Genomic DNA, 16,175 nt, shown 5'->3' on the forward strand with positions numbered 1-16,175 from the left:
AGAGGTCCCGAAAGTTGGTCAGCTTTTACGACCAAATTACATACTGATGTTCCAATGGGAACACTGGGAGTTCCAGCGCTCTCCTGAATTGGCAACCGCCGGGAAGTTATTTTAGTCCAAACTCCTAATTTAAAACCAAGTTTGTTGTATTTGCTTTATTTATACTTTCATAGGTAGACCAATTTACTCATGGAAATTCTCTGGAGGAGAGACTTTTATGGAAAGGGGCGATTTGTGTGAAACAGCACGTAAATGGTCCAGACCTGCCAACTCCGGGATGGCTGCATCAGGCACCCCCCTGGAATAAGAAGGCCTGACTTTGCTTTCCCTGATTTCTGCGTCACTGTTTTCTCTTTCGTTGGACCTTCTGGTGTTGTTTCCAAGTGCCACTCTCCCATCTTCTTCTCTGTTCTTTGTGACTTCTCAGAGTATTTTAATAGTAGGCTAGTTGTGCATTCCTTGTATCGTGTTTGCTCCCGCCCTCTTCCCTCTCCATGCTTCTCTTTGCAGGCTCCGGCCTGTCTCAGTGCTTCAGCCTGGTCCCCGAAGCAGTGAGAGCAAGTGTCACAACACTCCCTTCTATAGCACTGGCTGTTGCGTCATGTTGCCTGGCCTGGGAACTGGTTCTCTTTACTGCAATTTGTGGAACAGAGTAGGCGCTCAGTAAACAAACCACTTAGCAGACAGGCTGTCTCAAATGCTCCTCCCCGGGCCTGGAGCCCGGGAACCGTGAACCTTGTTGCTGAGTCCCATGGCTAATAAATTCTTGAGTGACACCCTTGACTTGCATTCTCTGTTCCTCACCTGGTTACCTCTTGGCAACTGTATCATCTTAGAAATCCCATAACTGATTTAAAAGCCTGCTGGTCAGTTCCTCGGCATCTGTTCTGGGTAATTCTTACTTCATTTTCTCCCCACTCTCAGCCCTAAGTTGCTGCGAGTAAATGATTATGCCTCGTTCTCAAGTGGAGAGAGATGGCACGTGGGATGTGGGTGGTCAGACAGGGCTATCTGTGTGTGTTCTCTGCTGCAGGCTGAGTATACACACGACCTTCTGGAAGGCCAGCATCCTCAGATTCGCCTAAGGGCATAAGAACTCCATTGGAAAGACATTGGATTGAGGTTGTCACTGCAGGCGACCAAGGGACAAAGTGTCGTGAGTGACATACCCTGATCCACAAGCCGTGTGCCTTATGGGACACTTAGGTCATTTCTCCCACTAGATGTTTTCACTGATAACAAAGAATAATCCCCATGCTTCTGTCTTCACACCTTCCCGTGGAACTTGAGGGTTCTAGAACCGTCTAGAAAGTAGAGAAGTTTTCCTTGTGAGGCCAGCAGTTGCACTTCAAGAAAACTCACTTGCTGACCTTGGCTCCATAGTTCAGCAGAATGCTGAGGCTGTTGCCTCTAATTGCACAGCACTTTTATTTCCAAATTAATCATTTGGTAAACCTGCAAGTGCCCTTCTCGCCTGGCACAGCTCTCTGTCCCCTGTGGAGTCCCTTTCTGCAGTGGGGAGATTGTTGAGTTGGCCCCAGAGCTGTTGTTTTTCACTTTGCTCTCGTCATGGACCATGGCAGCTCCCTTCTGCTGCAGGGTGGGGGTCGCATGCACTGTGCTCTTGGGTATGAGAGCTGGCCGGGCCTCCTCGCACCGTCCTGGTCGCTGCTGCTTCTGTTCTGTGTCGTCCCCATCTGCTCATCTCTCTTCTTTCAGTAAGTGTTCTTTTATGGAGTCCTTACGATGTGCCAGGCAGTGCGCGAAGGGATGGCAATATGAAGGAAAAGGAGAAAAGATGTTTAGTTTTCACCTTACTGATAAAAACAGAACATGTAGAAGATTCAGAAAAATCACCCCCTTTTTCCTTTCCTTTTTAATAATGTTTTAAAATTCATCTTTCTTTTTAAAGCATTTGTGTTTTATTCATTTCTTTTAATATCTCTGTAAATAACTATTCCTGCTCCCGGAAGAACACTGGCAATGACTTTCCATCCGTCTGTTAGAAGGAGATGTTTGCAGCTGGAGAGGCTGTCCCAGGGTGCCCTACTGTAAGCAGCGGGCACTGCAGGGTCCTTCCAGAGCCCTGGCAGATTGGGTCCTGGCATCTACACAGTGGCATCACCCACCGGCTGCCTCACCTCTGTTGGTTCCAGGCAGTTGGTAGTCTGTTTGGAAGCAACTCCGCCTGTGAGAACCCCTGACACACCCTTACGCCCCCCACCCTTCCTCACCCCCAGACACCCACACAGAGGAGGGTCACGGTGGGAGGGAACCCCAAGTTTCCTGCTCAGAGGCCCCCTCACCTCTCTTGGTGTCTGCGCATCTGCAACCTCTTTCTACCCCTCTCATTAAGAGTGACACTGTCTTTTACCTCTTAATCTCACTACTTTTATGCATTTTTCCCGAGATAATTGTAAGAAAGGTTATAATTTGATCCTTAAATACAACTTGTAGGAATTTTTCTTTCATCATTCCAAGTAGGTGTTTTGTTCACACATTAGAAAATAAAACCAATAATATTTAAAATATGGTTTCATTCCTCTTTTGTTGGCATGTTCCTTCAAATCTGCATCTGAGGTCAGCCTGTGCGTGGTTCGGGATAAATTCTCAACTCTTCTGGGGGGGGTGGGATTTTTGTTTAACTCTCTCTAACATGATTTTGTTGATTATAATGTCATTCAGTCCCATTAATATACTAATATGGAAACAAAGGCATGATTTCAGATTTTATTTATATCTTCGTGCTTTGGAAAAACAATCTCATGAGAAATCACGCAGCCCATTAAATACCATCCTTGACATTACTTTTTTGGGTTTGCTTGTTTTTGGAAAAGTTTTCCTGGCTTTTGCTTTTCGTAATTGTTTTCACCATACCAACCCTAGTGTAGTGAGTATTTTTAGACATGTGTTGTTAAAATCATGTGAAAAATGCTTTTCAAGTCAACATGTGGGATTTTGTTAGTAATGTGGTGGTAATGTTAGTTAACGTGGTCAAGAGCTAAGGTAGAATTTCCTAGTGAGAAGAAAAGGGTTAAAAATCCTGACATGTTCTTTGACTATTGGAGAAGTTGTATTCCAAAAAATAATTCCTTTGATAAAAATGTTAAAGAGAAGGAATTAGATTGTGATAATATTGATGGTAGAGATGAGGCCTTTTCCATTTTTGTGTTCTCCTTGGGTGTAATGCTGTGTATAGATGGGCTGTACCGTCAGGGGAGCTGGCTCAGATGGTGGAGAGCAGTGTACATCTCACGAAGATTAGACTCCCACATCCATCCATGGGAAATCTTTAAGCATTTTGAAGCCAGGGAGTTAGTTGTAGGTGTTTTAGAAAGATCATTCTGGGGGATTCGTGGGGGTGGGGTGGTTTTGGATTGGAGTGGAGAGAGCCTGGAGGCAGAGGGGACATCACAGGTTATTTTGCCAGGAGAAGGAGTGAAAGAGGGCATGGTGAAGAAGGGCAAGAGACGGATGAGGCCATGGATGTCATAGGTCCAGGTCCAGGACCCCAAACTTGCAGTTATAGTAGCCGAAGAGAGCTCTGGAAACCAAAAGGTGTTTTCTTCGTAATTCAGTGGACAGTAAAACCTGAGTTTGGCCTGAACTCATTTGGTGGCAACATCTGACCTGAATTTCTGGGATGCTTTTTAAAATCTTTATTTATCCCACTTACCATTCATAAAATACACACATTTGCTGCAGATGTATTAATGTGTTTAATTAGGGGACATTTCTCTGGGTCTCACTGTTTTTTTTTGTTTTGTTTTGTTTTATTTTGTTTTGTTTTTTTAAATGTAATATATGGCCTATGTGCTGATGTGCTGCGTAACTTTTCTCAGATGAGAAAAGTTCTGATTCAGGAACACATGTGACCCGAGGATTTTGGACAAGGGATTGTGAAACTATTTGAGCTATGTTTACAAGATAAGGTGACAAGACTGACAGATTAGCTATGAAGAGAATTATGGAGGGAAAGAACATTTCTAGCCTGGAAGATTCAGTGGTTAATGATGACACTACCTCATCAGCATAAAGGGAAACAGAACTTTTGGGGGACTCAGAAATGTTCATTAGATAATGCATGATTTATTAGAAAGGATGTATCCTGGATTTTTAAAGTGTTGCTTTTATGCAGGATCTTGGATTGTATCATGTTGCAGAAAAGGGGGCGATTGGAGCAATTTGAATAAGATCTGCAGAGTAGTTCATAGTATTGCATCAGTGCTAATTCTCTGGCTTTGTAACGATGGCGACATTTGGGGAAGCTGGGTGGGTGAAGGGAATAGGAGAACTATGTGTACCACTTTTACAAGTTTTTTGGTAAATCTAAAATTATTTCAAGTTTTAAAAAAATGAGAAAAAAAGTTGCTTTGTTATACCAGGAAATGGCATCAGCTATGCTGCTTTTAAGTAGAGAATATCTGTTAGCAGGAGTGTGGTTTTCTTGGAGAATTCGAAGTCTAAAAATGCAAATGCAGTAAAATCTCAAAGTTTTCCACCACTCCTTCTCCATTTTTTTTTTTAAAGCTGAACTTTTTTTTTTAATCATAAGATGAATTTAATATTTTTCTGATCTGAGGAAAATGCTTGATTCTAGCTTAAGTGCAGACAGAGGAGTTACAAAATGAAACCAGTTGTGTCTGGAGAGGTCACAGGAAGTGCTGTAACTCCAGTGTTCCCTTGTAGTTGGTCTCCCTGGGACTGGAGGGTGTTTGTCTCTAGTTTTTGTCTGTTGCTCAGCTGGATTAGAGGTAGGTTCATTAGTTAGGACTGACAGTTATAAAAAGATGCTCAAAGCCTAGAGGGTTTGCAGAGAACAAGGAAGGAAGACAATTCGTGGCTGTGCTGATGCTGCTGTGCGTATGTGTGTCTCCCCATTGGAGAGAGGATTACTTTCCAAGTGACTTTGCTTCGCTCTCTCACTTCTGCACCACCTCCTGTCCTGTCAGCTGATTTGTTCTGAAATTCTCTCTGCAGTCCAAGCTTTCTTTCCTTTTTGATGAGAGCAGACTGAAGCTGGCAGCCAGTTACTGTTGAGCTATAATAGAGCTAGTGGTATGTACAAAATTTGATTACTGCTGTCAACCCCAGATTGAATAAGAACGTGCATACCCTAGACAGAGCCTTGCAACATAAATGGTCTGTTGATTTCACAAGAACTGGAAATGAGGCCCGCCGTGGAATCTAGCAGAAGAAGGGGTTTGTGGATGGAGAATGGGTCCCGACACTACAGAACAGTGTTAAAAAGTGCCCTTCTATTAGATCTTCTTAGAAGAACCTTCAGATAACTTCGATAAACTCACCGTTGCTTCTGAGTTTCTTCACGGTCAGGTATTTACTGAAACTCCAAGGAAGCTTTGGTACTTGTATGTGTGTTCAGTGGTTTGTCTTTTCTAAGTAGAATCTAGTGTAGAAGCTATACTGGTTGATACAGACCATATTTGCTCCTGAACTAGGATGACATTTCCACTTAGCTTAATATGAATGTTTTAGAGATTTCCCACAATGGAAAGTTCTATTTGACACAGGAAAGTTCAGCGGTCAGTCTCATAGTTAGTTGTATGCCAAGAAATAATGAAAACAATGGATTACATGGTGCAGCCTTGGGATGTGGAAAATTTCTTAGAAGATGGGTGAATCATATTATTAGTACATGTTGCAAGGCCTGAGGCCTTATATTGGAAGAAGGAAAAAAGATATTATATATATGTATTATAGCTTATATATTGTATATTATAGCTTGTATAATATATATATAATATATATTATAGCTTGTAGTGTTTTTGTATTTTTTTATTATGCTTTATGTAGATTTTATTCTGTTTAGTGTTTTTAGGGATTAAAAAATTAAAATCCTAAAATAAGATATTTTAGGAAGGAGATAATTAATATTGTATATGAATTTGTTCAAGCATCATGTAGTCTGAAAAAAATGATTATCCCTCCGAATTAGATTAGATGTTTTGAGTTTGATTGGTTAAGCCCTTGAATTAGAATAGGTACTACCTTTCTTCCAATATCACATTTTTAAGAGGGAAGGGGGAAATATTGCTAGTGTCTAGGTCCTGATATGTTGCCCCTCTTGGCTACTTTCAAAATTTGTGAGCTCTTCAATCTTCAGATCCATTGGGTCTAAAATTTCTTCCTGTAAATAATGAGGCTATTCACTTATAAAAGGCTGTTTTAATTGGGCCTGCCTCTACTTAAGAAGAAGACACATACAGAAAGACAGGTGGGAAGAACTGGTTAGAAACGATTGAAATGTCATACTTCCACTGGGAATCTCATCATTTTATAAGTTTTCTTAAGCAGCGCTTTGGTAGAGCAAGAAGGGACAACTGCTTTAGTAGCTTCTTACCAGAAGGCCCGCAATATTTAGCTGTTATGAATCTGTACAACTATACCAAATGTCGACATTCTCTTATACCTGTTTGAAAATAGCCACTATTAAAGCTCTACAACTTCCAGATCTTGCTTTAGCACTGTAACCAATATCCATTCTGATCAAGTGGTCTTCATGCCTTGCTGGTTGTTCTCAATATTCAAAGTGGGAGTATTTAGCCCTATAAAAGCCCAAAGTGGGAGTATTTAGCCTATAAAAATGCAGACATTTTGGGGCTACTGGTAAAAACTGGGCTTTGATAACCATGAAGGAACTGCAACTCAAACCACAATGAGATGTCACTTTATATCTAGTAGGTTGGTTACTATAATAAAAAAGAGAGATGATAAGTGTGGCTGTGGATGTGGAGAAGTTGGAACCTTCATGCACTGCTAGTGGGAACAGCCATTTTGGAAAACTGTCTGGCAATTCTTCTAAATATTCACCATAAAGTCACTACTATATGACCCAGCAGTTCCACTCCTGGTGGTATCTACCCAAGAGAAGTGAAAACATGTCAACATAAAAACTTGAGCACGAGTGCTCATGGAAGTATTATTCATAACCCAAATGTAGAAACAACCCAAATACCCATCAACTAATGAATGAATAAATAAAATGTTGGATGTTCATACAACGGAATATTATTCAGCCAAAGAAAGAACTGAAGTACGGAAACATGTTACAACATGGATGAACCTTGAAAACATTATGTTAAGTAAAAGAAGCCAGTCAAAAAAGACCATATATTTTATAATTTTATTTCTATGAAATGCCCAGAAGAGGCAAAAAGTAGATTTTTGTGGTTTGCCTGAGGTTGGGGGAGGGGTGAGAGAAGGAACTGGAGCGTGACTGTTTTTTGGGATGATGAAAATGTTCTAAAAGTGATTGAAGTGATCGATGCGCAACTCTGTGAATATATGAATAATCATTTAATTATGCTCTCTAAATGGGTTAACTGCATACAATGTGAATTATACATCAATAAAACTGTTACCAAAAAATTAACTGGGCTTTGATTATGTGACATAATCTGTATTACTGTACACCTCTCTTACATCACAAGACTACAGGTGAAGTCACTACTCCCATTTTACAGATTTGGAGATTGAGCCTTGGAGTATTTTGCCAGAGTCATGCAGTTTCTAATCTTGGAAAAATACAGAGATAAAGAGGAGGAGAATGGGCCAGCTACTCACTGTTTCTCTTTTCTATACCTTAGTCAGTACCAGGGAAGGAGATGTTTTTTAATTTAAACACTGTTTCCTGATAAAGGTACATATTCTTTGAAAATATTTGCTGATGAGTAGGAAGTTTCTATTTCAAAGAAGGCGAGAAAAAGAACAGGTGAGGTAACATGGGTAATGATTTTTCTTGCTTGTTATAGGTATATAGATTACATGTGTATAAGTGAGAGCAAAATAGTCTGGAAATATGAATCAAAATTGTTACCTATCTTAGAATTCTGTGTGGTTAAGTTAATTTTTTCCACTGTAGCAATTTCTAAGGAATTAAGAAAATATCCTTTTGCGTTTCATTTCCCCAAGATATATATGCATACTAAAGTGAAATAACCAGTCCAATTTATTCTTTGAAGTATAGTTAATATGTAACCAAACTCTTCATCCCAGTTGTATAGCCAGGGCAAAAAGCCTCTATTTATATACCTAGTGGGTAGAGAGGTGGGTGGAGGTGTCCCTTACCAGCTGGCTGTCAAAACAGGAAGCAAAGTTATCATCTCTTTGTAGTAGATCAGAAATATTCAGAGGCTCTTAGTTATGACAATTAAGAAAAACAAAACCAAAACCAAAAAAAAAAAAATTAAAAAAAACAACACTCCTAAAGACCTAAGGAGTTTTCACTAACTGGTAAGTGTAACTTCCTGTCTGGTATTTAGAGGAGATTGGGTTAAGTTTAGTCAGATCCTCTCATGGGAAAAAGAAAAGCCACCCTAACACAGGACATCCCAGTGTGCAGTTCGAAAGCTGCTTTTGTTGTCCACTTCCTCTGCATCTTTTTCCTCGTCATTCAAGCAAGTGTAGGTGATGAGCAGCCCAGCAGCCACTGCATTTCGTTGGAAAAAGTGCAGATTTGATTTTCCAGGGCAAGGAGCTCGCCGGGCTTATAAGCAATTGCCAGGTAAGTTTGTCATCTTGCGTGACTCCCCGCCTGGGAGGTTTTGAAAAGAGGACGTCCACAGAGACAGGGCTCTCTCAGTCACTTACTGAGCCCAACTTGTTAAGTAACAAAGCTGCTGAAGGCAGGGCCTGGCTGGTGGCAGGAACAGACCAGCCTATTCTTCCTGACGCCACATCTATTGTGGACTCTAAATAGTGGAGACCAATGCTGTCTGCTTCATCCTTTTCTTCAGAAGGCGATAATTTGCCAGAAATTGGCTTATTTGGAAAAAGCACTCAAGGAACCATGACTTTGTTGTGACAAGTGTGCTTCACTTTACCTCCCTGTATTTTCAAAGCAGCTTCTTACGCGTTGACTGTCTACTGTCGTGTAAAGAAAGTTTCCTCTGTGCTATAAGAATAATGATAGAGATTATTCCATACTGTATTTGATTATAGTCTTGGCTAACCAGATATTTTACGTTTGAAAATATATCGTTCAGAGCTGACAAAAGGGAGAATCGGATGCTTATTGTTTTGTGGGGGAGGAATGTTAAGTGAAGAGGTTTTTGTTTTAATGCAGTCTTGTCCTGGAGAAGTGTCAGTGCATAATTTGACATTACATGTGGCCATGTACTTTTCCATGATTGGAGTTTACTTCCAGGGTGACCTCTTTTTCTCGATGAGTTCAGATGACTCTTATCTTGTTCAATGTACATATGCGTGTACTGGTCACATAGGAGTAAGCTTTTTGAGGAAAAAAAATGATGTGTTTTGTTGGATTTCACACTTGAATATTGTCTCTATGGGAAAACTTTTCAGCTGGTTAGAATGAAAAAAAAATGTTTTTCTTTCCTTTGGAATTACTCTTTCCCTCTTAATGTTTTCCTTCCTAAGTCTATATGAATGAGGTGGTAAATGCACGTCCCTATGGAGTGCATTTAAAGTGAAATGACTGGAGCAGCCCATATTTTCCTTGCAAATTTGGTTTCTACACCAAATATAATAGGAGATCAGTGTGCTATAATTCTCTTCTTTGGCTGTTACTTTTCTCTTTTATTTATAGAACATGCGGTCTCAACAGAAAATAAAAATACCTTTCAGGGACATGAATTAAAACCCCATGCATTGGCATAGCAATTGCAGTATTGTGGCTTTGCAAAGATACTCTGTGACTCTCACTCAATCCTCTTTCTTTCTCTGGCACTAATAGTCTCCCTGTTTTGCTAGTTTGTATCTCATTGTCTTGCTACAAAGGGTCTCAGGTAATTATGGTGGTCGAAATCAGGTGACAATTAAAAGAGAAAACACAAACAAACCTTTAAATAGTCAGCAAACTTTAAAACAAGTAGATTTCAGATTTAAATAGGAATTCTGGTCCATTTAGACAGAATTCTTTCCTGCCTTCTGACCATTGCAAAGGCTTTAGGAAAATAGCATTAAAAAAATAATTTCTTCAGGGCATGTTATTTTAATAAAAATGGAAAACCAATGGGTACATGATTTCAAATTCCACAAGGTTCTAGGCTCTCTTCAGTTGTTACTGAACTGATTATTTTCTTGTATTTGCAGGGTAGATCTCTTTAGTGCTCTTATTAGACATAAAGATATAAAAAAACACATTTTTATGGATGGAATATTCCATTGCAACACATCGCCGTTTTTGGTCTTCTTTATAGATTAAACTTTGGGATGACTCCTTTATTTATAGTAAGGTAGAAAGTGAAACCATAAGCGAAACCGTAAGTGTTTTGCATTAAACTTTTGACAATGCAGAGGTTGATATTTCAAATGACTATTGCAGAACCTAAATAATAAAACAAGTAATGAAATGGAATAGATTTAAAATACATGTTTGCTCAAAATTTGTCTTTCTCTGCTATTTTTTTGAAATCGTCAGTTCTTTGTTCTATCTTGTCATCTACAGTGTGGAAATCTAATTTGGTGTGTTTGCCTCAGCTACCCATTAAAATGTAACAGGGAAAAATTGAGTAAGGTGAAATGTGAATATCTATCCATCTATCTATTTATATATCTATCTATCCTTCTTTGATATAGAATCTTTTTATTTTAAGATATTTACCCTAAACTTTTGTTAAAGATTTCCTTTCCTTTCTTAATTTTGATATCTGTGTACAACAATGACCAAATGTTAAAAATAATCTAATTGAGGGAGATCAAAGTTTCTTTAAAAAAAAAAAGGCTTGAAAATACATGTGAAATGAGACATTATTTGGAAGCATTCTAAGACTTGCAGGCGTGCGCTAATGCACAGATGACTTATATCAAGAAATTGCCCTGCTCAGGAAGCCACTCCTGGGAGGCCCTGCTTTTCTTGCCATCCTTCCTGCCTTCCTGTTGGCTGACAGGCTCCTATGTCAGCTGTTTCCATTTTAGAGGGACAGGTTAAATGCTTCTCAACCTTGGCTCCACATTATAGAATCATCAAAGTGCTAGAGCCCCACACCCGGAGATCCTGATTTCATTGGACTGAAGCCTTGACTTTGAAGCTTTTCAAAAATATCCTGGTGCTTCTAATGTGGATTCAAGGTGGAAGAGCACGGGGTCATGTTATTGGCTCCGTACTAGACTGAAAGCTCCATGAGGAGAAGGACAGGAAGGAAGCTTTGTCGCCATGGTACCCAGCACCTAAGTGTGTGCCTAGCGTGCAGGTGCAGGAAAGGCTCAGGGTCTGCTTGTGGAATGGACGAATAAATTCCTCTGAGCAACAGGAAAGTGGGAAGAGGGTTGGATCTCTTAATTTCCGGTCTGTGTTGACGTAAGAGAGTTATGTTATATGAGGCCCGTCTGAAGATTATGGCCCGTCTGAAGATAAGCTATCATTTGGGAAGAAGCTCTTGGAAGAGTCACAGCGGAACAGGCAAATCTTCGGGGATGCTGAGCAGACCTCTCACAAGAGACAAGGCTCCCGGCGGGTGCTGTCTTCATGAAGCAAGGCAGGTGGAGAACAAGAATTGCATCAGGGGCTGGGGTGTGTGTGTCTGTGAATGTAGAGGTGGGGCCGGTTCGGGACACAACCAGGAGGATCTCCCGAAATGACTCGTGCACAGATGAGTTTGAAAGGAAGGAGTGTGATTGTCTTTGGCAGATACTAGGGCCTGCCTGACCCTTCAGGTGACTGGCAGAATAAAGGAACACAATTTAGATCCGAGTGTGGTGAGGTTTGCCTGGGAAAATTTCTCCGGGCTTGTGAATTTTTAGCTGAGCCTACTGTTTATAAAGAAAATGAGTTGGTTGTTAGGAAGACCACAATAAAATGCTTCTTTAACATGAGAGTAATCCCAGATGGGAGCCACACCAATTCCTGCCCAGCTCATCATTCCAAAATAGGTGGAATGTAATTTACAGAGGCTTGAGAGAGAAACTTATTAAGTTGGGCGAAGAAGGTAGAGACAGAGTCATTTGTTTGAAACAAAAGAGTTTGGGAAAATGAGAAGTATGAGCAACATGGGACTGAACAGTTGTACCTGAGGCCCTGCGTCTCAGTTCCTGCTATGGACTGTGTACGGGGCTGACCCTCTGAGACAGGTCTCCCCACCAGCAGAATTCCCTCTGGGGTCATGGTCATCATTCATGATGTCATACATTTTAAATCACCTTGAAAGCTATAGGTAGCAGTTCTAGGAAAACAGGAAAAGGAGTAATAAGTTCTATAAAAGTTATAAAAATCTAGTCAGTGGATAAAGAGCTTTGCCTGTTACCTAGAGCCTAGGAATAGGAAATCAACATGTGTAGTTGTCATTATAGTACTTAAAATATGTTTCAGCTGAAGTGGTCATCTTTTTAGTTGTGTTTTTCCGTGGCATTACTTGAAAGGTATGCTCATGACACAGATTCCGGGGCCGTTTCATGTTTCATTTGGGTTCTCTGACCCCTATTTCGACGACTCCAGCTGCTTCCTATTCTGACCATTTGCAGATTTAGGATTTGGTCGGAGGGCCCCTGAAAGGACTGGCACAAGAATTAGATAGGATCTGGGCACAGTGACACCTCGCTCCTGCCCCAATATTTTGACCTTGATTTGAACGGTTCAGTGCGCTGGCAACTCAAGTAGTTTTTTCCCACTGAACTAGAACTTTCATTGTTGTGAGAGGAAGATGAGTCATAGCCCAGTTTTACCATTGTGCCGAAGTGAAATTTTAGTCTAGGACTAAAGGAACACAGGCCAAGCTTTCTGTCCAAAACAGAGAGTATTGAAATTTGGATTGTGAGCTGGACAGGAATTGGTGTGGCCCCCATCTGGGGTTACTCTCATGTTAAAGAACCATTTTATCGTACAAATGTTTTGATCCCTCATGTAGTTTTTAATACTGTATTTAAAATATCTTAAAAAAAAATACCGTAAGTCATCAGGCTCCTTCTTAAAAAAATTCAATGCAGAATGAAAAAAATACATAAAGTGGAAAATTGTCATTCCCTCTCCCCTTCCGTAACCATTGTTAATAGTTTTGTTTGTCCTGCCACATTTTTTTCTATGAATATACAAATTTACAGCTTTATATTTCAGTTCCCACAAGCACAGTTTTGCTTTCTGAATCAAAGTTGAAACCAACCTGTAGTAGTGCCATCCCATTTTTACAAATTATTAAAAATAATGACCTGTGTACACATCATATCTTAGTTCATTTGGGTAATTGCTGGGGCAAATACGCTTTTACTGTGAAATTGCTATCCACAAAGAGTAGAGAGATGAAAAGTGGAATTTAATTGTTGGAACTTGTGTTTCCTTTTTTTTTTTTTTTTTTTTTTTTGTGAAATTGAACTTTTCTGCATATGTTTTTGCTGTTTAGAAAAATTTCATCAGTGTATTGCCTTTCCATGCATTGCCCATTTTCTTCTGTTGTGTGGATGTTTGACTTTTAAACTCTTAACTGATTCTGAAGGAAATTCCTGCAAAATGGCAGATTTTGAATGCCTACTTATTTGAGTTTGTTTTGAGTTCTGAGACAGTTACCTTCTATTTTTAAAAGATAGACATGACGTTTGGCTTGCTAGGGCAAAGGTTCGAGTCTTTAGATTTACATTCTATATTTTCCCTCTTTCTTTTGGGTAGTGTTGAGGCTGTCATTATCCCAAACTATGCCAAAGTTGGTAATTGTTTAGGTGTCCTCACTATTTTAGTAAGTTTTCCATGCTAATTATTATTTGAAAATAATTTATCGCATTATTTTCATAGGGATGGTAAACCAGAGTTGATTATAGACTATCTCATTTTCCATGTAATCTGTGGAACGTGTTAGGGTTAGCAGGAAGAGACAGCTGAATCCCAGTTATGCTGCGTCCTGAGTCTCAGTTTCCTTATTTGCAAACTGGAGATAAGGAGGCTGTTGTAAGTCTTAAAAGGTGTATGCATCTAAAATCCTTTGCACAGTACTTGGCAAATGGCAGGAAGGATTATAATCAACGGTGGCTGTTTTTGTTGGTAGAGACTTTCAAGTTAGTGCAGGAAAAAAGAACACAGCTTCGATGTTAAGTGAAGATATTAGCTTAAACGAGGCTCCGTATGCTCCATCATGCTGAAAATTTACGTTTGTCCTCATTCCTCAATGTAGGTCTGTTAGTGGTTTTTCCCATCAAAGCATCGAGGCTGTAATTCTATGCCAGGCTCATTTAACCACAGATCCAGTACATGGCAAGAAATATAGCGCTATATAGGATAGCAAATGGCCTGCAGTTGCTTGGAGAATATTTTTGTGGCAGGGTGCCCGAAATGTTTTGCTGGTTTCAAAGTTCACTGTCATTTGTTCAGAAAGGTTTTTATTGTTTGCAAGCAAGCAAGGCAAGCAGAGAGAAAGGGCACACAGCCTCCCGTATGACTCTGTACTGTATGACCTATTTGCCTTTTGGTGCCTTATATAAAAAGCTTTATTTAGTCTGCAGAGAGGACTAGTTCTCCAAATAGAGGAGAGCTGTCATAATGGTCTGGAAACATGATAGATTTCAGTTTGATGCCACTGATCCAGATACTGGGAGAGGCTGGGCTACACAGCAATTGTAAGATAGGCATCTTGCACACATTCTTCCAGGTCACTCGCATTATCATCAATGGAAATGCCTCATCAGATAGCGATCCTCTTGGCCCTCTGAGAGCCAGCTCCTCCTATCACGCCAACATTGACCCTTTTCTCCTGGTCCCACCAGACCCTCGCTAGGAATCTACTGCCAGCGTGAGTCTCCTGGCTTTGGACTTGGCCTGTTTTCTTGTTGGACTCCTGGATTCTGTGCATTTAGCTTCTGTTTTAACTCTTAGGAAATAACTTCCTTTCTGGAGTTAGTAGTTCCTGGATTGTGTATGACAGAAGAAATTTATTTCCCCAGTGGATTCACTTTCTCCCTAGATAACTCTGACCCACCCATGCAATCTGGTATTTGACAATACTCTCCGAGAGCTGTTTAGTCAGTTAATAAATATTTATAGTGTAACTCTGAATTACTAGTGTTACAGGAGGAAGAGGAAAAGTATAGTGTGTGTGTGTGTGTGTGTGTGTGTGTGTGTGTGTATGTATGTATGTGATTTATGGGACATTTAGGAATAGAGGAGAAAAAAATTAACATGAAATGAAAATACTTATTATATTTTATCTCTGCCCTTGCGAATTCTATAAAAGAACTATTACATTCTATCTTTGTTCATATGCATTTTACAAATCATGGTGCATTTCACAGTGATGAATTTTAAATTGAGAAGTTATGGATATTTTACAAGTGTTTTGAGAAACAGTTCGCGTTTTCCTCCTCTGTGTCCCACTGGACCCTTCTTATCTATCCACCTCCCTCCTACCCATTTCTTTTGCTGTTACAAGGAGAATCTTGTTTTGTGATGAGAATTTATTTTGTGGCTAATTTATTGTGTGCCCTATTTAAACAAAAAAAAAGTCCCTGAGATTGTATTGTGTTTAGTCACTGAATTTGTTGCTAGGCTTTATGCTATAAAAATTTCTCCAAGTAATAAAATCTAAATAAAAATGAATGGTGGGTGTTGAAGGTAAATCTACCCCTTGATTACTGCAATAAAAAAATGACATTTGCTTCTCACAATTTGGAAATCATTCAGTAGGTAATATTTGCCTATGATAAACAAATGGCGTTATATGATGAACAATTCTTAGTATATTGGGTTGGTATTAGGAAGAAAGTAAGCATTGATTTCCCTGTAATTTTCTAAAATTTCTCATCGCTTTTTGTTTCTAAAAAGAGCAGGGCTCAGTTTTCTGTCAACATTAACTGCCACACAAGGCTAAGAATTAAAAGTAAGGAAGAAAAAAAAGGAGTCCAGAACAAATGAGTTAGATGATGTTTCTTTAGACCTGCTGTTTTCTCTGACTTGTTATAGTTGTTGGTGTGTTTGACATCTGGTTTTTTAACTTAGAGATTCTACTCACCGGCAGCCCAGAGCTCTGTGTATGCCCTGCAGACTGCACTTAGATTTCCATGGACATTTGTCCTTTGGAGTGTGCGGTGCAGGGACATCAGGGAAGTGCCTTCTGTACTCATTTAATGACTGTTTTCTTGATTCACACTTACGTATTTAGTTTCTAGATCTCAGGTGGTCAATTAGAAGGGTAGTGAGCTTGAGTGCTGCTGAAAATTGACACGATGACAATGGATGAGGTCTGGTGATTGTAGAGGAGACGAAAAAATAAAGAGCAGCA

General features: G+C 39.8%; 1 protein-coding gene across 9 annotated transcripts in view; it reads left to right on the top strand.

The window, feature by feature from the left end:
- Nucleotides 1-16,175, top strand: part of UTRN (utrophin) — a 460,160-nt gene that overhangs the window by 42,595 nt on the left and 401,390 nt on the right. Inside the window, exon 1 of one of the 9 annotated variants that reach the window (XM_033093615.1) lies at nt 8,392-8,524. The exons of the other annotated variants lie outside the window; for them this stretch is intronic. Within the exon in view, the coding sequence (XP_032949506.1) occupies nt 8,431-8,524 (94 nt within the window). The 5' untranslated portion in view covers nt 8,392-8,430. Of the gene's footprint in view, nt 1-8,391; nt 8,525-16,175 lie in introns of those variants that run through there. 9 annotated transcript variants of the gene reach the window in all.

The sequence above is a fragment of the Rhinolophus ferrumequinum genome, chromosome 3, assembly GCF_004115265.2.
Source record: "Rhinolophus ferrumequinum isolate MPI-CBG mRhiFer1 chromosome 3, mRhiFer1_v1.p, whole genome shotgun sequence".
In the NCBI taxonomy this organism is placed as follows: domain Eukaryota; kingdom Metazoa; phylum Chordata; class Mammalia; order Chiroptera; family Rhinolophidae; genus Rhinolophus; species Rhinolophus ferrumequinum.